This window comes from Carassius carassius, chromosome 7 (genome assembly GCF_963082965.1).
Source record: "Carassius carassius chromosome 7, fCarCar2.1, whole genome shotgun sequence".
NCBI lineage: Eukaryota > Metazoa > Chordata > Actinopteri > Cypriniformes > Cyprinidae > Carassius > Carassius carassius.
Genome location: NC_081761.1, coordinates 36,566,458 through 36,591,129, shown reverse-complemented (window position 1 = coordinate 36,591,129; position 24,672 = coordinate 36,566,458). Strand labels below are relative to the sequence as shown.

The following is a 24,672-nucleotide window of genomic DNA, read 5'->3' as shown; positions in this document are numbered from 1 at the left end:
CATTTGAGTTTAGTATTTACTCTCATTATCACCGTATGACTTTTCATACATTTTTTTTCTGTGGATGTTCACAAATATTTTAGTTAAATTAACTTTTTTTTTAATTTGGTAAATCTGTAATTTACATTTTACAGTATATTACTGTTTTTCACTTTTTTTGCTGGCAACCATTGATTTACGGCAACAAACTGTAGAAAAACAGTTATTTACTGGCAGCAGGGGTGCCAGTAAATAACTGTTTTTCTACAGTTTGTTTCCAGTAAATTAACTACAGTTTTTTTCTGTTAAATTATGTTTCATATTCTGTTTTTTTCTTCATCTCAAATCTTTAACCCTTTAAACCCCACAACAAAATCCTCAGTTTTAAGTGAACACTTAAATTTGTGCACACTACAGAGTGTTAGAGTTACACTGAATCAGTGAAGTTAATGAGATAATTCTGTGATTAATTGATGATTGAGCATTAGTGATGAACACCTGCTATTAACAAACAGAATCACTGAAGGAAAGAGAAACACAAGAACTACAACTGACTTCAGCCACAGCCTTAGATGAAATCAACTAAAATAAAAGAATTCATCAAATCTCTCAAGATCTGATTAACCAACTCCTAAAACAGCTTCACCAGATTCACATTACTAACCAGACTGACTTTATTTCTGTCAGATGTCTACATAAGATCTTATTGAGAGTTAAAGTAAAATAGGTTTAGTTTAGTTTTTTTCACTACCATAATGGAGATCAATGTTTACTTTAGTACACTCTGAACACTCTGTTATTTCTGATCCAATCTCGTGTCCCTTCTCTTATTGATACTACAGCAAAATAAGAAACCCTGCTGAGCCTTAAGTTATGAAAGACTAAGAAAATTTCACTCATAAAAAAACCTTTTCTGAAATTTAGACAGAAACATCAAGAATCAGCATTTGAATCACAACAATGGTGACAATCCACAAAATAAATAAACATAAGTTCTGAACATCACAAAACATGCTACTAAAACTTGAGACAAAAGCAAAATTATAAGCACATAAGAATTCAAGAAAATAAGTGAACAATTCAGGGGCATAATTTATTCATGCCGCAATGCATGCTGGGAGTCATGGATGAGCTTTATCCTGTGCTGGTACCCAGCATGCATTGTATCATGAACCTTTTGATTGTCACCATTGTTGAGATTCATATGCTGACTGTTGATGTCTCTTTTTGAGTGTTGCGGACATTGCTGCCCAAAATATTTAAAACTCAATCTGTCATTAAATCAATATGTTCTGCTTATCACATTACTGTTCAATCTTATAAAATTGAAGAAAAAATTTTTTTGTAAATCACTCATATATTTCAACACCAAATTAATATTTGATTACTATAGCAACACTTTAAGGCAGTCAAGCAGATCATGCCTGACAGAAACAGCCATAATCACTTGACTATCAAGATTAATATTGCTGTAACAGATGTATCATAAAGATACAAATATAGCAATGAAACAAAATTTAAAGTACAAAAGTCAAGGGTCAGGAGCCCAACTAAAGCAAACACTGATCTCCACAATGGTGACATCAAACGAAACAGTAACATTATCATCTAAATCTCTGTAATTCTCAATAAGATCTTTTGATCTCTGCTCTCTGATCTCTGATCTGAAAGAAATAAAGTCAGTCTGGTTAGTAATGAGTGAAGCTGGTAAAGCTGTTTGTTGATTGTATAAATCTTCAGCTGATTTAATCTAAGGCTGTGGCTGAAGTCAGTTGTACTTCATGTGTTTGTCTTGTTTCTCTTTTCTTCAGTGATTCTACTCGTTAACAGCAGCTGTTGATCAGTGTCTGAATTCACTCATTAGTGTTCATCCTCTCTGTCAGGTGGACTATATTAGTAAACTCATGTAGGGAATAGTGAATGAGGGTGTAGGGTGTGATTTGAAACACAGCCGCTGTGTGTCGACTTTGAACGTTGTTAATTTACGATATATAGCAGCAGGCTACCTTCTCGAAAATGATGAATATTACCCAGAATGCACTGTTTTAATGAAAAACAGTATGTTACTGTCAAAATTTGGCCGTTTTTTTACAGCGATTTTTAACAGTGGATATTAAGATAAACAGACCAAACTGAACATCACAAATCAAGAAACTGAAGTCAAAACAAAAACAACAGAATCAAATAAAAACAAACAGTGAACTGAAAAGAAAATGGTAATAATTTAGCTGCATTATTAATTCATGCCGCAGTGCATGCTGAGAGCCATGGATGTGGTTTATACACTGCTGGTTAAAGCAAGCTTTTTATTGATTGTCACTGTTGTTGAGATTTATATTCTGATTGTTGATGTCTTTGTCTGCCTAACTCAAGGGTGTCCAGTCCAGCTTGCAGTCTTTAGTTCTAACTATCTCCAACTTGCTTGTCAGAATTTTCTTTCTTTTTTTTCTGCATTCAGAAGATTAGCTAGTTGACTTGATGCTTCATTACCTCATTAGAAAATGACTCTGGAGGCAGTGTTTTTAATGTAGGGTTATTTGCTTTAATGTAATTTAATGCAGTGTTTGTGCATGCAGGTACCTCACAAATCTGATTAGTTATGAAAAAAATTAAGCTTTATCTAATCAACTGGAACAAATTGCTTTGCAATATGTTTTACTTTTTCAAAGTGTTCAACACTCAGATACTTCCCACAACTCCAAAGTTCTAAAATCTATTAGATATCTATTATTATTATTAATATATATATATATATATATATATATATATATATATATATATATATATATATATATATATATATATATATATATATATTGATGTGTATTGTTGTCTGCCCGTGTTTGTGTGTTTGCTGTAGAAGCAGGTTTTGAGAGTGTAAGTTAGCTTTATGGTTGACATCTAGAATAACACCCATTTATCTCTTTGTATAATTCACATCATGAAGCCTAACCAATATACATGCACACACAAGTGTCATTTGCATAACACAAATCTTAAATTAGAATAAAACATCCCACCAGTTGTTTTAGCCATATAACACACCATTCTCGGAATAAAAAAAAACACAAAACAAAATGAAACAAAACAAAAAACCTTACCGCAAGACTGTTTTTTTTTATATAAATTTTATTTCAGGATAAAATTATCAAATATGACTTAAAAGTATAATGCTGTATAATGAGAAAGTGAAGAGCTTGTATCCCACAACATTAATATTCATACAAAATAATGATCCACCTGCTTTTTACAGTTTTAATTTCATTGTTAAATAATGTCAGAGGTGGGTAATCCAGGGGCCAAAGAGTAAAAGTCCTGCCATATTTTTGTTCCACCGATAAAGTCAGTAACTTATTTCACCAGAGGAGGAACCAAGTCATTCCTTCCAAGTCACAAACTAGTCTTGAGTCAAATCCCAAGTCCTCAAAGAGTAAAAGTTAATGAGATAATTCAGTGATAATAAATATACACTGTAAAAAGTGATTCTCTATATTTATTCAATAAAATTGTCAAAAATGTACAAGCAATATTATTAATTAAATTTAACACATTTTAATTAAGTAGAATTAACCATTCGCAATGAGTAGAATAACATGAAAAAATTAAGTAACATTTACACAAAAATATTGATTTCATTGGATAAAATACAAACAAACAAAAAAACACTATTCTAAAGAATACTATGTTATGCATGCCAGGCCAGTAGTTGGCGATCATGAAACACCCTTCGAAAACATTATATATATCACATGACATCAACCTTTTTACAAATTCACATTTTTGTTGCTTACATAAATATGATAAAGGCAGCATGTTCAAAAGGTTGTAAGGCCCCCAAAACAGAATTATTGAAGACACCTATAGTTCACGAACAGAATCACTGAAGAAAAAAAAAATAATTAATTTGCTTACCATTGTAGTGGCCAGTGTTTGCTTTAGTTGGACTCTTCACCCTTAAACTTTTAAACTGATTTTTTTTGGTTGCTAGTTGGGATACAGCAGCTACCAAGCCAAGAAGGAAATAAGATCAGATGGTGTTATTTGTTTTTGCATCATCATTTGATCTGGGTTTGTGAGTTGGGTGTATCTTATCAATGACATGTGCTCAGTGGTTGTACAATATAAGTTTAGGTGTTTTCAGCATTATCTGAGAAATTCTTAGAAGCACCTCTGATCAAAACCTTGTTAAAAAATTTTTTTTTTCCTTTAGGCACACAGACATCAAGAATCAGCCTGAGAACCTCAACAATGGTGACAATCAAAAAGCATGTTACACGGCATTCTGGGTGCCACCAATCAAAACTCATTTATGGCTCCCATCATGCTTTGCGGCATGAATAAATTATGAGCAACAATTCTATAGTAGCTTGTTTTGTGATTCTTACAGTTCATCTGAATATGCTGTTTGTCACCATTCTTGAGATTCATAGGCCTGTCCTTGATGTCACTGTGTGCCAAAAGAAAGTACCCCTCTCAATCAGAATTCTTAAACTCTAGATTACACTGAAAAATCAAGGTCTTTTATTGTTGAATCACAGAGCTGCTATAATGAATGTTATTGTAACTCAGAGATCAGGCTCTGAATGAGTTCAGATATTCAGGTAAAACAAAGATTATGTAAAAGCATAACCAACACTCCCTGATCATCTTTTTTCTTAGCTTGGCTAGCTGTTATAACTGAGTTACAACAGCAATGCAAAAAGTAATGTTAAAAAATCAAGGGTCAAGAGCACAACTAAAGCAAACACTGACCACTATAATGGTAACCAATAATTTACCCTTTGATTCTGTTTGTGAACTTTAGGTGTCTTCAATAACTCTGTTTTGGGGGCCTTAAGACACAGTCTTTTGAACATGATGCCTGTATCATATTTATGTAAGCAACAAAAATGTGAATTTGTAAAAAGGCTGATGTCATGTGCATGCATATAATGTGTTTGAAGGGTGTTTCATGATCACCAACTACTGGCCTGGCATGCGTAACATAGTATTCTTTAGCATAGGGTTTTTTTTTTGTCCAATGAAATCAATATTTTTGTGTAAATTTTACTTAATTTTTTCATGTAATTCTACTCATTTTTAATGGTTATTTCTACTTAATTAAAATGTGATAATATATATCATATATATAGTGATAATATAGATAATAATAATATTGCTTGTACATTTTTGACACAATTTTATTGAATAAATATAGAGAATCACTTTTTACAGTGTAGAGAATCACTTTTTACAGTGTAAGCCATGAAATCTTTTATTTAACCCTTGTGGATTGTTCAAATTCACTACCCTTTCGAGTTGTTCGGGATGAAAACATCCACTCAATTAAACTGCTGTAAAAATGTATCAGATTCATATTATTTTTCAATTCTTTTTGCATAAATCTGTTAATCAACCTCAGTCCTGATCAGAACTACCAAATGTTTTTAAAAATTCCAAGATTTTAACTCTTTAATTGCTAAGATCATAAATGATGTCACTGATTTGGTGGAAAAAAACACACAAAATGACTTATTTACAATATAAAAGTAATTGTGGCTGGATTTTTTTACTTTTTATAACAGTCTTGGGCATATCAAAGATTAGTAGCAACATTGGCTTTGATGCATTTTTAGTTTTTGTGCAGCATTAGATTTAATTTTTTTCTCCCTAATTTGTTGTTGGTGGCTGTTTTTGCCCCATTGACTTCCATTATAACAACATTTTTTGATTGCAAAGCCATGACACCATGTAATCCTGCATTATTGACTGTTTGTGGTTTTCCCTTTTGGGAAGAGGTAAATTGCATTTTGGTTCATAATACATTATGTTCATAAATTTGATGTTAAGTAGATTTTTTTCCAGGATTTTAAGGTTTTAAACTGGCTTTACCATCAAAAAAGAGGAGCATTTCACATATAGGCCAGCTGTACTTTTCACCATCAAAAGGCAGCAGGTGCATAAACCCACTTCATTTTTATTGTTTACTCCATGTAGTTCTAAGAGCATGAGGTGCTTATTTTGATTTTTTCAGATACTGTACATCAAGGTAAGTGCACAAAGGTCTCTTTCACACCCTCTCTTTCTCTCTCTCTATCACACACACACTATAATTTGCTATTATACTCCATATAACTCCATACAAGCCAGAAACTAAGCCTTTTTTTTGCACAGGCATATCTAAAGGGTTAATGGTCCCACCTAGTAATCAACTGTAAATGATTATATGGTGTCATGGCTTTGTAATCCAAAAATGTTGTTATAATGGAAGTCAATGGGGCACAAACAGCCACCAACAACAAATTAGGGAGCAAAAAATTAAATATAATGCTGCACAAAAACTAACAATGCATCAAAGCCAATCTTGTTGCTAATCTTTTACATGCCCAAGACTGTGATAAAAGGTAAAAAAAACATCCAGTCCACAATCACTTTTTATATTGAAAATATGTAATTTTGTGTGTTTTTTTTCCCAAATCAGTGACATCATTTATGAACTTGGTAATTAAAAAGTTAAAATCTTGGAATTTTTTTTAAAAAATTGGTTGTTTTGATCAGGACTGAGGTTGATTAATAGATTTATAAAAAAAAAATGAAAATAATATTTATCTGATACATTTTTACAGCAGTTTAATTTAGTGGATGTTTTCATCCACAAACATCCCGAAAGGGTAGTGAATTTGCCCACAGTGTACCGTTGAGTTTTTGAAAAATTTCAAAGCATTTTCCCAAAATATGGGTCAAAATAAGATTTGTCACCAAAAATCATTCCATTAGCTCAAACACAGGGAAAGTTGTGGCCAAAATAAGACTCAACTTTACCCCCTAGTGGACGAAAACGTCCCCAACAACGCAAAAGGGTTAAAAGTATAATCAAGAAATTGAAATCAAGATCACTCAGGCATCAAAAGCATATGTTATCTGCTAAATCAAGATTTGTATCAGCATTGCACAAATGTTTACTGTAAAACATTAATGCAATTGCTTAGAAGCAAATTTATGGAAACTGCTTAAAGGCTCAAGGGCTCCACTGAAGCAAATACTCACCACAATTATGTTGACACTGTTTTTTTTTTTCTTCCAGTTGATTTCATCCAAGGCTGTGCTTAAAGTCAGTTGTAGTTCTTCTGTTTTTCTTTTCTTCAGTGATGTTGATTGTAAACAGCAGGTGTTCATCGCTAATGCACAATCTTCATTTAATTAGTCACTTAATTATCTAATTAACTTTAACTCTTTGAGGACTTGGGATTTGACTCAAGACTAGTTTGTGACTTGGAAGGAATGACTTGGTTCCTCCTCTGGTGAAATCAGCTGCTGAGTTCATGGGTGGAGCAAAAATATGGCAGGACTTTTACTCTTTGGCGCCTGGATTACCCACCTCTGAATAATGCTCCTGAAACCATAAAGAAATAAAAAACTGAAGCAACCCAGTGATCCCCCTGAGTCATAAGTGGCTCCGCCCACAGAGCTCAGTATTAACACTTTGTGCTCCACCTCTTACAGCAGCATCTTCCTGTTGATCTGAACAGTCAATAACATGAAGACAGACTAAATTAAGTTAATCAGTTTCATTATAAAACTGTTGTACATGAGTGTTCAAGAGGTCTGGGATGAAGGGTCTGTGGGAAAGAGAGTAAGAGATCAGTCATGTGATCATGTGATCATGATTGTCTGACTTTGCCACTTCACTTACTGTGAGTGTGCCATACAGATCAGAGGTCGTGGACTGGAGCTCAAGAAGTCTGTATGTGTCTTCACTGGATTCAGAGATCTAGAGTGAGAGAAAGAGGACTTACACCAGTAAACTGTTAAAATAAGCAAAATCTTCGCCACTATATATATTTCTTAAGTCATCCTTTGTTTAAAGAGACAGTAATATCAGTTCATGAATGTTTTTATTGGCTTGTGTTGATAAAGACTTTGACTAGTTTCCCATCAGCTTGAAACACATAACAGATGAATGACTGTTTTTCTGCTTCATTAAAGTTGTCTGGATGATTTACCTGTGTCATTGTGATGTATTCATATTTAAAACTCCTTAGTTTCTTTCTGTAATAATGACAGAGATTATCAGTATGTAGACAAATGTATTTGCAAATATCAGAGGCATTTGTGGTTCTCACATTATGAACATGATGATAATGATAGTGATGGTAACAATGATGAATGATACTCCACATTCCACTGTGATCCCAAAAACTTCATGCCAACGGGATCCGTGATGCTCTGAAAGAGAGAAATGTATCAGCTAAGACTAACTGTCCAAACTGCAGAGAGTTATACAGGTTTGCTCTCCCAAACCTTTAACAGTGACAGTAACAGCATCTGATCTCTGAGATCCATGTTGATTGTGAGCTTCACAGTAGAAGCTTCCACTCTGTAGTGCACTGAAACTCTGTCCAGATCCAACAGCTGAGCTTTGATTCTCCTTAAACCAGATGAAGTTCAGAGCAGGAGGGTTTGAGTCACTGCTGCAGATCAGAGTCACTGAACCTCCTTCCACTATTTCAGCAGATCCATTTATGTACACTGAGACATTTTTTGGAGGGTCTAAAAATAATCAAATTATTTATTGACATGTCCTGTTAAAATTGGTAATAAAAAACAAGAATCAGAATACTATGTTTTATAATAAACTCACACATGACATTTAAAGGCACTGCATCAGAGTATTTCTCTACATGTTTATGAGTCATTGATTCTCCCTCCACTATTGGACTGGTGGACACCACTATATTTTTTGGAGCATCTAAAACAGAAAGAATGAAATGTCTCATCAACAGTGATGGTGCAAAAAACGATTGAGAATATAGTAAGGGTTAACCCGTATTCAGGGACTTTTATTATGAAATAGTGTAGATCGCCTGTGTTTGGAAGAAAAGCAGTTTAGCAGGGAAAGAGCCGCATATTGCATCAGTTGCTGCAGATAACAGTTTGTCATAAGCACCGCCGCTGGAGTATTATTGCTGTTACCATCCTCAGATTGGAAATAAATTGTGCTTCTGCGCATCTTATAAGAGTGAGTACTGATAATTGAGTACTGAGTTCTGATGTCCATTATTCTCCTTATTATCGAAATATCTGTTTTGTAACATTATTTGAATATGCTAATTCATCCGTGCTAGCTTTATTCATGTATATGCTGATTTTTGATGGTAATGTGTGTCATGTGAGCAATCTAATGCCGGTAAATGTGTATGTTATTTTGTGTTCATATACATTAATATAGGGGTCTCGAAAGTTGGTCCTGGAGGTCCGGTATCCTCCACAGTTTAGCTCCAACCAAAAATAAACACACCTGAACCAGGTAATCAAGGTCTTTCTAGGCATACTAGGAACTTCCAGTCAGGCTTGTTGAAGCAAGTTGGAGCTAAAATCCTCAGGAAACTGGTCCTCCAGGACTGAGTTTTTGAGACCCTGCATTAAGATGTCAGTGAGGGGAAGAACATATAATTTGTGCAGTAATGCTCTGATAATATGTGCGAAAATGGTGATGTGTAACAGTGATTGCTGTTGTTAGAGCACTGCACTTTGTTAAAGGAAAACTACATAATTATACCAGCACACTTCCCATGTTACACCTTTATCTTTGGCTTAATCAAAATGAAATCGCACTCATGATTAGGCAAAAATCTCCTTCAGATGGAGATTTCCTACTGATCACAGAACTGTGCTTCCCTTACAAAATGTGCATGACAATCACAGCTTTTGCCTAATTGCGATTGCAATTTAATTTTGATTAATCGTGCAGTTCTAGTTATCACCCCCCCCTACCTGTTTGTATCTCTGCAGATGAACTGATGGACAATGATGTGGCCTTTGTTGCATCTAAAAGAGAACATTTATTTAAATATCAACAACAATTATATACATAATAGCAATAATAATAATAATAATTTTGACATTACATACTATGTTAAGAGGACTTTAAATTAAAGTTACTGAACTAAACCACATAATTATACCAGCACAATTGCTATGTTACACCCTTATCTTTGGCTTAATCATATGTCCAGGTATAGACAGGCTCTAAAAACTGCTAGGGCAGAGCATATCCACAAACTCATTGAAAATAACCAAAACAATCCAAGGTTTTTATTTAGCACAGTGGCTAAATTAACAAATTACCAGACGCCACCTGATTCAAATATTCCACCAACGTTAAATAGTAATGACTTTATGAATTTCTTCACTGATAAAATAGATAACATTAGAAATACAATAGCGAATGTAGATTCTACAGCGTCTAACACTTCAGTTTCATCCATCGCACCCAAAGATAAACTGCAGTGCTTTACAAATATAGGACAGGAAGAGCTAAATAAACTTATCACTGTATCTAAACCAACAACATGTTTATTAGACCCTGTACCCACTAAATTACTAAAAGAGCTGTTACCTGTAGCCGAAGAACCGCTTCTCAATATCATTAACTCGTCGTTATCTTTAGGTCACGTCCCAAAACCATTCAAGCTGGCGGTTATCAAGCCTCTTATTAAGAAACCAAAACTAGATCCTAGTGTACTGGCAAATTATAGGCCTATTTCAAATCTTCCATTTATGTCTAAAATTTTAGAAAAAGTTGTGTCTGCTCAATTGAGCTCCTTCCTGCATAAAAATGATCTGTATGAAGAATTTCAGTCAGGTTTTAGGCCCCACCATAGCACAGAAACTGCACTTGTTAAAATTACAAATGACCTGCTTCTTGCGTCAGATCAAGGCTGCATCTCATTTCTAGTCTTACTTGATCTTAGTGCTGCGTTCGACACCATAGATCATGACATACTCATAGATCGATTACAAAACTATACAGGTATTCAAGGGCAGGCTCTAAGATGGTTTAGATCCTACCTGTCCGATCGCTACCATTTTGTTTACTTAAATGGGGTGTCATCTCATTTATCATCAGTAAAATATGGAGTGCCACAAGGATCTGTCCTAGGTCCCCTTCTATTTTCAATATACATGTTGCCCCTTGGTAATATTATTAGAAAATACGGAATTAGCTTCCACTGTTATGCTGATGATACTCAGCTATATATCTCAACGAGACCAGATGAAACTTCCCAATTATCTAAGCTAACAGAGTGTGTTAAAAATGTAAAAGATTGGATGACAAATAATTTTCTCCAATTAAATTCGGATAAGACAGAGATATTAATTATTGGACCAAAAAACACCACACAGAATCTTGTAGATTACAATCTGCAACTAGACGGATGTACTGTTACTTCCTCTACAGTCAGAAATCTGGGTGTTATATTGGACAGCAATTTGTCTTTTGAAAATCATATTTCCAATGTTACAAAAACCGCATTCTTCCATCTTAGAAACATTGCCAAGCTACGAAACATGTTATCTGTTTCTGATGCAGAAAAGCTAGTTCATGCTTTCATGACCTCTAGACTGGACTATTGTAATGGACTTCTAGGTGGTTGTCCTGCTTCGTCAATAAACAAGCTACAGGTAGTCCAAAATGCAGCAGCTAGAGTCCTTACCAGGTCAAGAAAATATGATCATATTACCCCAATTTTACAGTCTCTGCACTGGCTACCTATTAAGTTCCGTATCAGTTACAAATTATCATTACTTACCTATAAGGCCCTAAATGGTTTAGCTCCTGCGTACCTAACTAGCCTTCTACCACGCTACAACCCATCACGCACCCTAAGGTCACAAAACGCTGGACTTTTGGTAGTTCCTAGGATAGCAAAGTCCACTAAAGGAGGTAGAGCTTTTTCACATTTGGCTCCCAAACTCTGGAATAGCCTTCCTGATAATGTTCGGGGTTCAGACACACTCTCTCTGTTTAAATCTAGATTAAAAACGCATCTCTTTCGCCAAGCATTCGAATAATGTATCTCTTAAATTGTGAGTGTAGTTGCATCTGCATTTTTATTCTTTAGCTTGGGTTAAACTAATTTTACTTTGTTGGATCAGCAGCTATGCTAATGATGTCTCTATTTTGTTTCTATGTTTCTATGGTAACTAGGATTTACACAAGCTCCAGTCTGGATCCAGAACACCTGAGAAGAGATGATGCTGACCCTCAGAGGACCTCAGATGATGCTAACCTTGAATCAACAAACAGAACTAACAATTTTGCTACATGTGTGACTGCATCCTATAATTACTATTAATTAATAATATTGATAGTTCATCATCTAGCTGACTACGTCTTGTATTATTATTATTATTTTTATTTTTCTAAAATCCTGTCAAACGTGCACAAACTACTAGCTACTACTAAATATTGTATAAACATAATTTTCTGTAAAGTTGCTTTGTAACGATTTGTATTGTAAAAAGCGCTATACAAATAAACTTGAATTGAATTGAATTGAATTAATCAAAATGAAATCGCACTTATGATTAGGCAAAAATCTCCTCTGGATGGAGATTTCCTACTGATCACAGAACTGTGACAAAATGTGCATGACAAACACAGCAAACACAGCACAGCTTTTGCAATTTAATTTTGAATAATCGTGCAGTTCTAGTTATCACCCCCCCTACCTGTTTGTATCTCTGCAGATGAACTGATGGACAATGATGTGGCCTTTGTTGCATCTAAAAGAGAACATTTATTTAAATATCAACAACAATTATATACATAATAGCAATAATAATAATAATCATTTTGACATTACATACTATGTTAAGAGGACTTTAAATTAAAGTTACTGAACTAAACCACATAATTATACCAGCACAATTGCTATGTTACACCCTTATCTTTGGCTTAATCAAAATGAAATCGCACTTATGATTAGGCAAAAATCTCCTCTGGATGGAGATTTCCTACTGATCACAGAACTGTGACAAAATGTGCATGACAAACACAGCTTTTGCCTAATTGTGTTTGCAATTTAATTTTGAATAATCGTGCAGTCCTAGTTATCACCCCCTCCCCCTACCTGTTTGTATCTCTGCAGGTGAACTGATGGACAATGGTGTGGCCTTTGTTGCATCTAAAAGAGAACATACATTTATTTAAATATCAACAACAATTATATATATAATAACAATAATAATAACAATAATTTTGACATTACATACTATGTTTAGAGTAATTTAAATTAAAGTTACTGAACTAAAATGTACTCACACATGACATTTAAAGTCACATTATCAGAGTATTTCCCTCCATGTTCATTGATGGACTTGCACTTGTATTCTCCACTGTGATCAGAGCTGATGTTTGAGATGTTGTAGATTCTTCCAGATCCTACAAACGTTCCTCCTTTAAACCAGCTGAAGTTCACAGCAGGTGGCTTTGAATCACTGCTGCAGATCATAGTCACTGAATCTCCCTCCACTATTTCAGCAGATGGACTGATGGACACCATTACATTTGTTGGAGAATCTAAATTAAAAAAAATAAAAAATGTTTTATCAATAGTGATATAGTGAGGCATGGACATAATGGATATAATGAAAAAATCCAATATTCTGAAGTTGCAGACTTGGAACCTGAGCCTGCTGCATCTACAGTCCAGCACCCAGAGTCCCGCATTCTCAGTCGCCTCATTTTTCGAGATTGATAATTTATACAACCTCACTCTCACTCGTACAATTTTAAACGATTTGTCTAAACCACTGTGTCAGGTGTAGGTCATTTGTACAAATTAATATGAATTGTTCAACTCGTAAAATACATACAATTTGGCAAAAATCATGTGAATTTGTACGAGTATGGTCGTACGAATTAGCCACCTCCTAAAATATGTAAAGAATTTCCATGAGATCGGGTTGCAAGGGGTCTGAGTACACGGGACTCTGGGTACGGGACTGTAGATGCAGCAGGCTCCGAGTCTGCAGCTTCACACTACTCAAAAAATCTGAAGATTTTTATGAAAATTAATGTTAAAAATAAAAATCTGACATGAAAACCTGTCTATGAAAACATGAACACATGATTAGGACATGTTAGATTATGATTATGAAGAAGCAACTTTCTTAATAAAGAAGCATCTAGAAAGAAATGAGTCCCACTGGGCAAACTTACGTCCAGTGGACGTCTTTTTAACTTCAGCAAAGACATAAAAAAGACGTCCACTGGACGTAACTATAAATTATGCCTAAATTAACCTTAAATGATGTTGAAAATATGTCCACTGACCACTTTTGAAATAGTTTTTAACCTAGTAAGGAGGTTCTGTGAACATCTAAATCAGACGTACAGAAGACGTCAAAAAAAAGACGTCATAAAAACTTTCATTCTGGCTCCTCAGTGAACGTCTTTTCAACGTCAGCAAAGACATAAAAAAGACGTCCACTGGACGTAACTTTGCCCAGTGGGGTAACTTTAAAGTCAGTTGTAGTAGTTCTTGTGTTTCTCTTTTCTTCAGTGATTCTGTTTGTTAACAGCAGCTGTTCATAACTAATGCTCAATCAGCACTTAGTTAATCACTTAATTACTTAATTGCAAAGTTTTAAAACTTACATGGCTTAAATTGAGCTAATCTGTTTACTCAAATTGTTTTGAGTTAAGTTTCTTGTCGGGTTTTACAGTGTAGCTTTGTAAACTGATTCTCATTTACCTTCCACCACAGTAAAGGAAAACTTTAAATCGTTCTCTGTCGACAAAACTAATTGGCAGCAACTCTTTTACCACCATTTCAGCCAATAGCTGTGTCATCTTCTCAGTTCTGAATAGTTCAAATAATTCAATGCTGATCTGAGTTGCTGCTCTGTTATCGCCAGACATTTTATGTACGAATGTTAGATGGTAGCACATTGTACTTATAGATTTGTGTGACAGCTTGGCGCTGCACAGCTTGCACTAAACTGTATTTTCATCATTCTTCTCAAAGGGAAGCCAGCTATCACTATGTGACTTCGAGGCAATGATTCTCTCTCTTCTCAAGTCGTTTGAGGCATCAAGTGGGAAGCTAACCAATCAGAGCTCAGGGTGCTGCCCAAAGTGCTGCCATAACCAATCAGAAAAAAGTACTATATCGCTGTTGCACATCACTAACTGGAATTAGATGATCTATTCTCAGATCTTGCACCAGTGTTCACTTACATGTCACATTCAGCATCACTGTATGGGGGGGCGGGTGGTTGCGGGGCATGGACATGGATATAATGGATATAATGAAAAAATCCAATATTCTGAAGTTGCAGACTTGGAACCTGAGCCTGCTGCATCTACAGTCCAGCACCCAGAGTCCCGCATCCTCAGTCCCCTCATTTTTCGAGATTGATTTGTACAACCTCACTCTCACTCGTACAATTTTATATGATTTGTCTAAACCACTGTGTCAGGTGTAGGTCATTCGTACAAATTAATACGAATTGTTCAACTCTTAAAATAGATACAATTTGGCAAAAATCATATGAATTTCTACGAGTGTGGTCGTATGAATTTCCATGAGATCGGGTTGCAAGGGGTCTGAGTACGCGGGACTCTGGGTGCGGGGACTGTAGATGCAGCAGGCTCCGAGTCTGCAGCTTCATACTACTCAAAAAATCTGAAGATTTTTATGAAAATGAATGTTAAAACTAAAAATCTGACATGAAAACCTGTCTATGAAACTATGAACACGTGATTAGGACATGTTAGATTATGATTACGAAGAAGCAACGTTCTTAATAAAGAAGCATCTAGAAAGAAATAGCTGCCTGAGGTGAAGAATAACTTTAAAGTCAGTTGTAGTAGTTCTTGTGTTTCTCTTTTCTTCAGTGATTCTGTTTGTTAACAGTAGCTGTTCATCACTAATGCTCAATCAGCACTTAGTTAATCATTTAAATACTTAACTGCAAAGTTTTAAAACTTACATGGTTTAAATTGAGGCAAGCTGCTTACTCAAACAGTTTGAGTTGTTGCTCTGTTATCGCCAGTCATTTTATGTATGTATGTTAGATGGTAGCACATTGTACTTAAAGTAAAGTGCTGCCATAACCAATCAGAAAAAATCTGATATATCGCTGTTGCACATCACTAACTGGAATTAGAGGATCTATTCTCAGATCTTGCACCAGTGTCCACTTACATGTCACATTCAGCATCAGTGTATCAGAGTCTTTCTCTCCATGTTTATTTCTGGACTTGCATGAGTATTCTCTACTTTGATTAGAGCTAATATTTGAGATGCTGTAGATTCTTCCAGATGCTACAATCATTCTTCCTTTAAACCAGCTGATTTCTGCAGGTGGGTTTGAGTCACTGCTGCAGATCAGAGTCACTGAATCTCCCTCCACTATTACACCAGATGGACTGATGATGGACACCACTGCATTTCTTGGAGCATCTAAAATAGAAAAAAAAATGTTTTATCGACAGTGAGAAAACACTGGAACTAGAGGATCTGATCTTAGATATTGCACCAGTGTTCACTTACACATCACATTCAGCATCACTGTATCAGAGTCTTTCTCTCCGTGTTTATTTTTGGACTTGCACTTGTATTCTCCGCTGTGATTAGAGCTGATGTTTGAGATGCTGTAGATTCTTCCAGATCCTACAAACGTTCCTCCTTTAAACCAGTTGATTTCTGCAGGTGGGTTTGAATCACTGCTGCAGATCAGAGTCACTGAATCTCCCTCCACTATTACACCAGATGGACTGATGATGGACACCACTGCATTTCTTGGAGCATCTAAAATAGAAAAAAAAATAGTTTTATCGACAGTGAGAAAGCACTGGAACTAGAGGATCTGTTCTTAGATCTTGCACCAGTGTTCACTTACACGTCACATTCAGCCTCACTGTATCAGAGTCTTTCTCTCCGTGTTTATTTTTGGACTTGCACTTGTATTCTCCGCTGTGATTAGAGCTGATGTTTGAGATGCTGTAGATTCTTCCAGATCCTACAAACGTTCCTCCTTTAAACCAGTTGATTTCTGCAGGTGGGTTTGAATCACTGCTGCAGATCAGAGTCACTGAATCTCCCTCCACTGTTACACCAGATGGACTGATGATGGACACCACTGCATTTCTTGGAGCATCTAAAATAGAAAAAAAAATAGTTTTATCGACAGTGAGAAAGCACTGGAACTAGAGGATCTGTTCTTAGATCTTGCACCAGTGTTCACTTACACGTCACATTCAGCCTCACTGTATCAGAGTCTTTCTCTCCGTGTTTATTTTTGGACTTGCACTTGTATTCTCCGCTGTGATTAGAGCTGATGTTTGAGATGCTGTAGATTCTTCCAGATCCTACAAACGTTCCTCCTTTAAACCAGTTGATTTCTGCAGGTGGGTTTGAATCACTGCTGCAGATCAGAGTCACTGAATCTCCCTCCACTGTTACACCAGATGGACTGAAGTTGGACACTGAGACATTCTTTGGTGGATCTTAAAGAGAAACACTCTTCATTAAATATCACAATAAAGTTAACATCACATGCTATGTTTAGAGGATCTAAAGGTCCAAAATGTAAGTTTTGCAGCTACGGATCACTTTGTCAATAAATAACAAAGACATTGCTTGATGACACAGTGACAGAGTGTGAAATTATGGGAGTTTTCTTGTTCCACTCCACAGTTATTTTCGCTTTATAAGTTTATTTTTGGAGACAGAATCCACAGCAAATGAAAAAAGAATAATTGTTGTCCATCATTAATGTGTAAAACAAAGAACTGTGGCTTTCTTGAAGCTAGATTGTTGGCTTTAATTCTTTATCTACTACTTCTAAATTTTTACAGGAAGCACACTGTGTTTTCATGGTGTTTACTAGAGCTGGGTTATATGGGCAAAATAATGATCACAATAAAGATTTTCATATGAGTTATCGATAAGTATTGATATCGATAAGTATTGTGATAAATGTCAGATCATTATTTCAAACAAGTTTAAAGGCAGACATCTCTCCTTCGGTCAGAACTTGTTCACCTGTCTGGCAAGTCTTGGTCATTTCGCAATTCTGAGGTACAGCATTCAAAACATTTATATTAATAATAATAATAATAATAATAATAATAATAAAAAGCTACACCAAATGAGTAAACTTAATTAGATGCACTTAATTCATTTAAATAAAATCTAATTTAATTGTCTTTTAAAAATATCTTAATAGGGAAATTAATTTCTTATTTCCTGCATGTTTTAAAGCAGTGGTTGTCAGATCGCGATCAACTGTTAGATCTTTATCACTGTCCCAGTAGATCCAGAAAATAACACAACAATAGTACAAAAAATACATTTCTCTCCAGCAGGCATCAATTTTGACGTCAGGAAGACGTTGGACTCCAACTAATCCAACGTCAGTCAGACGTCATATTTTGGTTGAAAATGAAAGTTGGGTTGACGTCAAAACCCAACTTTGTTTGACGTAAACTCTGACATCAGACAGACGTTGAATTTTGGTTGGAATAAGCACCACACTGCAACAAAGGGTGAAATGCATGGCAGCACATTCAATATCTCAAGATCTCAGCAGAGGAGGATTAAACAAACTACACAAACAGCATTACCAAAGGATTAAACAAACTACACAAACAGCATTACCAACTTCACTTATTACTAGCCAGACTGACTTTATTTCTGTCAAACATCTACAAAAGCTCTTAAAATTAACAGTGGTTTAAATCTAATGTGTTTCATTTCCATAACAGCGTTACAGTTAAACACCATAACAGTGATTAGTGTGTCCATTAGTTGGGCTCTTAACAATTATTATGTCTTTTCTGGCTGCTGTGACAGTTTGTTTGTCGAGGACATTTGCAGCATCAAAGACAGCTAAAGTGACATGAGATCAGGTGATTATCTATAAATGGTTTTATAATCATCATGAAATAACCTGATTCACTGATGTTTTTTTAATCTAACAGTTATCTTCGTTCTTTAGTACATTCATATTACAAACCCTGTGTTTCTGCCACATGAGATCCAGCAGTATTACAACAATCAGTAAAAATCTTTTAACAAACATGAGCTCAAAAGACTTAACCTACGCTGACACACATAGACATCAACAATCAGCATATGAATCTCAACAATGGTGACATACTTCATGCAGCAATGCATGCTGGGAACCATGTGTTTTATACTATGGTGGCTCCCAGCATGCATTGGTGCATGAAGCATGTCACCATTGTTGAGTTTAATATACTGATTATTGATGTCTATGTGTATCGAAAGATTTTACTTCCAAAAGTATTTAAAAATGAAAATTCCGAATGTCTGATCTGATGGAAGAAAGTATTGTTTCTTGAATATTGTTCGTTAATAATAAATAACCACTTTAGATCAATGATGAGAAAAATAGTTTACCTCAATAATTTTTTTTTTTTTATGGCCCCTTTTATAATAAATTATGTGTTTTGTCAAACACTATTACAGGAACCAAAAACTTACTAAGCCAAGAGTCAAACTACCCAACTAAAGCAAACACTGATCATAATAATGGTGATCAAACATTTTCAAATAAAACATCAACATATAAACCTCTGTTATTTTTCAAAAAGAACTTCTGTAGACGTCTGACAGAAACAAAGTCAAACTGGTTAGTAATGAGTGAATTTGGTAATACGTGTAGTGCCATGCATTTAAACGTTTTTTTATGTTTTTTTGGGGGGGTGTTTATTCCAGCCGACATTCAGCATCTGCCCAATGTTGGAGCTTGACAAACAGTCGTTGGATTTAGACGTCAACCCGATTTTCATTTTCAACCAAAATCCAACGTCTAGCCGACGTTGGAGTCTACATCCTGTGCCTGCTGGGTCCATGAATGAATCACTGAGGAGAACTTGCTATCTTCAGAAATGTTTGATGGTAATGGCATTTTCTTTTCCTGTTACTGTGTATAAAGATATATTTATAAATGTAGCAATGCTTTGCTACAGTGGTCATCAAAGAAAATCTGTATCGCTGCTGTGGAAATAACTTTACAAATCAGTGATTGGCTATTTTATTTGGAAGGCAGGACTATTCCACCACATTGTGTGTTGCAGTTTCTCCCATTCTTAATGGATTAGTTCACCCAATAATCAAATTTATGTAATTAATAACTCACCTTCATGTCTTTGCAAACCAGTGAGACCTCCGTTTATCTTTGGAAAACAGTTTAAGATATTTTAGATTTAGTTCAAGAGCTCTCAGTCCCTCCATTGAAACTGTGTGTACGGTCTACTGTCCATGTCCAGAAAGGTAAGAAAAACATCATAAAAGTAATACATGTGATATCAGAGGGTCATTCAGAATTTTTTGAAGCATTGAAAATAAACGTTGGTCCAAAATAGCAAAAACTACGACTTTATTCAGCATTGTCTTCTCTTCCGTGTTTGTTGTGAGAGAGTTCAAAACAAAGCAGTTTGTGATATCCATTTCGCGAATGAATCATTCGATGTAACTGGATCTTTTTGAACCAGTTCAACAAATCGAACTGAATCTTTTTAAATGGTTCGCGTCTCCAATACGCATTAATCCACACATTACTTAAGCGGTTAGCTTTTTTAATGTGGCTGAAACTCCCTCTGAGTTAAAACAAACCAATATTCTTGACTCGTGAACGAGTCAATGTTTCGGTCATTATCTGGCTCGGCTCTGTGTTCATCTTCAGTTCTCTCTTCACAGCAGTTCAGTCAGTGTAATGTTTGAGTAAATGAATTACTCCGGGATATTGGTTTGTTTTAACTCAGAGGGAGTGTCAGCCACATTAAAAAAGTTAACAGTTTAAGTCATTTGCGGATTAATGCGTATTGGAGACGCGAACCATTTAAAACGATTCAGTTGGATTTGGTGAACTGGTTCAAAAAGATCCGGCTACATCGAATGATTCGTTCTCGAACCAGATATCACAAACTGCTTTGTTTTGAACTCTCTCACAACAGACATGGAAGAGAAGACAATGCTGAATAAAGTCGTAGTTTTTGCTATTTTGGACTCTAACTAAAATTCTAACTGACCCTCTGATGTCATATGTATTACTTTGATGATGTTTTTTTACCTTTCTGGACATGGACAGTATACTGTACACACAGTTTCAATGGAGGGACTGAGAGCTCTCAGACTAAATCTAAAATATCTTAAACTGTGTTCCGAAGATAAACGGAGGTCTCACTGGTTTGGAACGAGTTATAGATTACATAATTTTGATTATTGGGTGAACTAACCCTTTAAGTAATAGAAGTAAAACGTCTTTGCATATCTATAGTCTTTGGTGTATTATATTTGTTTGATTTGTGATTAAAATTCAGTGGTTGCCTCTGTTTTCAAATAGCTACAGATTTTATATTTATTTTTATAATATTATTCATTTATTTATTTATTTATTGACTTATTTAATGTTAAGATATTTATTTATGTATTGCTTAAAAATAGCCAGTAGACTTGTAAAAAATAATCTGAATCAGCTTGAAAAATTATCAGTGCATCACCAATTAAAATAAAGGCTACAAATTGGAAGTACAATCAGGGCTGTCCTTTTTCTATAAATTCTAGAGTAGGTTGATCTTGTCTTTCCATGTGGGTCACTAACCCTGTTTCATTCCACTTTGGTGCATAAACATTATAGTGAACGTGTTATTGTTCTATCGAGAGAAAAACATATTGTGAAAATTATTGCTATCTTATTATTGTTGAGCCCCATTGTCTACTAAGAACCAAAGATAGAAGGGAAATGACACCATTGACCGGCGATACATAGATACGGACCATTTAACTGGTTAAAACTGTGAATTTACCTGGATTTGAACATTTTTGGAAACTTTTGGGACAATGTAAGTGCTCAAGTCAACAAAACATATAACTCCATTCTAGTAGTTTTTGGATATTTCAGTGCAAAATTTTATATATTGTGTTTTCAGTGTCAAAGTTATTGAACAATCATGAACTCACACATGACATTTAAAATCACAGCATCAGAGTATTTCACTCCATGTTCATTGATGGACTTGCACTTGTATTCTCCACTGTGATTAGATCTGCTCTTTGAGATGCTGTAGTTTCTTCCAGATCCTACAAACGTTCTTCCTTTAAACCAGTTGATGTCTGCAGGAGGGTTTGAATCACTGCTGCAGCTAAGAGTCACTGAATCTCCCTCCACTGTTACACCAGATAGACTGAAGTTGGACACTGCAACGTCCTTTGGTGGATCTTAAAGAGAAACAGTTTTCATTAAATATCGCAATAAAGTTAAAATCACATGCTATGTTTAGAAGATCTAAAGGGCCAAAAATATATGTTTTGCTGTTACAGATCATTTACTCAATCCCACATAGCAACATTGTGTCGGCCCAGATGCGGTCCACATCTGGCACCCGTGGAAAGGTGATCTGGCCCACATGCAGCGTGGAATGATGGTCCTTGGGCGGACCGCTCCTTTTTGCCAGATTTAAACCACAAGCAGGCCATAGCAATGCCACATGTCAGCCAAGAGAAAAGAAATTAACCAGAACTGGACCTTATCTGAGCCACAAAATCTGTGTATATTAAATATGAAGTCATTTCAGCCTTAATAAGCCTGTTAACAAGCAGAATCACCGAAGGAAAGAAGAGAACAGAAAAAGAGATGAGCAGAACCACAAGAACTACAACTGACTTCAGCCACAACCTTAGATGAAATCAATTGAAGATAAAAGAAGACATTAAATCTCTGGAGATCTCAGCAGAGGAGGATTAAACAACTCCACAAACTGCATTACCAGCTTCACTTATTACTAACCAGACTGACTTTATTTCTGTTAGACATCCACAAAAGTTTTTATTGAGAATTAACAGAGGTACTAGCATAGTACCCAACTCCCAGCATGCATTGCAACATGAATAAATTATGCAGCTGAATTGTCCTATTATTTTGTTTAATTCTATTGTTATTGCTTATATTTTTTGCTGTTGTTTTTGTTGTGACTTAGTAGCTTTTCAGTGAAGTTTTGAATTGATCAGTTTATCTAAATATTTTTGATGTTTATTTTCCTCTGTTAATTCTCTATAAAATCTTTTGTAGATGTCTAACAGTAATAAAGTCAGTCTGGTTAGTAATAAGTGAATCTGGAAAAGCTGTTTGTGGGGTTGCTTAATCCTCCTCTGCTGAGATCTTGAGAGATTTAATGTCTTCTTTTATCTTCAGTTGATTTCATCTAAGGTTGTGGCTGAAGTCAGTTGTAGTTCTTGTTTTTCTGCTCATCTCTTTTTCTGTTCTCTTCTTTCCTTCAGTGATTCTGCTTGTTAACAGGCTTATTAAGGCTGAAATGACTTCATATTTAATATACACAGATTTTGTGGCTCAGATAAGGTCCAGTTCTGGTTAATTTCTTTTCTCTTGGCTGACATGTGGCATTGCTATGGCCTGCTCTTGGCTGACTAAATCTGTCAAACAGGATTGGTCCACCCAAGGGCCATCATTCTATGTTGCATGTGGGCCAGATCATCTTTCCACGGGTGCCAGATGTGAACCGCATCTGGGCCGACACAATGTTGCTATGTTGGAAGTCAACAAAATATATAACTTTGTTCCAGTGGTTTTTGGATGCAGAAAATCTTATTAGCTTTATTAACTCACACATGACGTTTAAAGTCACAGCAGTGTATTTCCATCCATTTTTGTTGCTGGACTTGCACTTGTATTCTCCACTGTGATTAGAGCTGATTTTTGAGATGCTGTAGATTCTTCCAGATCCTAAAAACCTTCCTTCTTTAAACCAGTTGATTTCTGCAGGTGGGTTTGAATCACTGCTGCAGATCAGATTCACTGAATCTCCCTCCACTATTACACCAGATGGACTGATGGACACTGAGACACTGTTTGGAGGATCTTAAACAGAAAAAAATGAAGTTTAGTTACACACACAAACTCTACAAATTAAAAATAAAGAAAGAAAGACAAAGTGACTGAATCTGTACTCACATGTGACATTGAGCTGAACAGCAGGAGAGATGTAAGTGTGTCCCTTTACACCACAGCTGTATCTGCCTGCATCCTCTCTTCTGACTGACTGCAGCAAGAGTTGATTGTTTCTGTTTCTTTTTTCAGTTAATGGCTTTGAGTTTCCATACCAGATGAATGTTGCTCTGTCAGTCAGAGCGCAGCTGCTTTTACATGTCAGACTGACATTCTGACCCTCAGTGACATTCTCAGGAGACTCCACCTGAAGATCTGAACACAACACACACATTATATCTAGTGCTACTGTCAAACACTGATTAATATTCCATATCAGTTACGGGGAAGTTTGTTTCCTAATGGTTAGAGAGTTTGATTCCTAATCCTAAAACTGTGGGTTTGAGTCTTGGGCTGGCAATACCACGACTGATATGCCCTTCACTGTAAAACCCAACAAGTAAACTTAACTCAAACCATTTGAGTAAACAGATTGCCTTGATTTAAACCATATAAGTTTTAAAACTTTGCAATTAAGTAATTAAGTGATTAACTAAGTGCTGATTGAGCATTAGTGATGAATAGCTGCTGTTAACAAACAGAATCACTGAAGAAAAGAGAAACAAAAAAACTACTACAAATGACTTCAGATACAGCCTTAGATGAAATCAACTGATATACAATAGGTTAAATATCTCAAGATCTGATTAAACAACCCCACAAACAGCATCACCAGCTCCACTTATTAATAACCAGACTGACTTTATTTCTGTCAGACGTCTACAGAAGATCTTATTGAGAATGAACTTATAAGTTTAGATGTTGATTTCTTTCATTTGAAGTAACCATGTTAGAGATCAGTGTTTGCTGGTCTCTTGACCCTTTACTTCAGTCTTTGTGTTTTTTCTTTTCATCTAAGGCTGTGTCTGAAGTCAGTTGTAGTAGTTC

The 24,672-nt window shown here is 35.5% G+C and overlaps 1 protein-coding gene across 5 annotated transcripts in view; it reads right to left on the bottom strand.

Moving 5' to 3' along the window:
• Positions 1-6,819: 6,819 nt before the first annotated feature.
• Positions 6,820-24,672, bottom strand: part of LOC132144101 (B-cell receptor CD22-like) — a 38,185-nt gene continuing 20,332 nt past the window's right edge. The window contains exons 4-18 of one of the 5 annotated variants that reach the window (XM_059554849.1): positions 23,752-24,000; positions 23,407-23,658; positions 21,744-22,001; positions 17,003-17,260; positions 16,654-16,911; positions 16,305-16,562; positions 15,957-16,214; positions 13,067-13,324; positions 12,876-12,929; positions 8,600-8,707; positions 8,260-8,508; positions 8,082-8,184; positions 7,962-8,007; positions 7,652-7,729; positions 6,820-7,577 (exon numbers count right to left, since the gene is read on the bottom strand). In XM_059554849.1, coding sequence (XP_059410832.1) covers positions 7,530-7,577; positions 7,652-7,729; positions 7,962-8,007; positions 8,082-8,184; positions 8,260-8,508; positions 8,600-8,707; positions 12,876-12,929; positions 13,067-13,324; positions 15,957-16,214; positions 16,305-16,562; positions 16,654-16,911; positions 17,003-17,260; positions 21,744-22,001; positions 23,407-23,658; positions 23,752-24,000 — 2,735 coding nt within the window. In that variant the 3' untranslated portion in view covers positions 6,820-7,529. Of the gene's footprint in view, positions 7,578-7,651; positions 7,730-7,961; positions 8,008-8,081; positions 8,185-8,259; positions 8,509-8,599; positions 8,708-9,732; positions 9,787-12,875; positions 12,930-13,066; positions 13,325-15,956; positions 16,215-16,304; positions 16,563-16,653; positions 16,912-17,002; positions 17,261-21,743; positions 22,002-23,406; positions 23,659-23,751; positions 24,001-24,672 lie in introns of all 5 variants that reach the window. The other 4 variants (XM_059554844.1, XM_059554846.1, XM_059554847.1 and 1 more) reach the window with 4 other exon arrangements.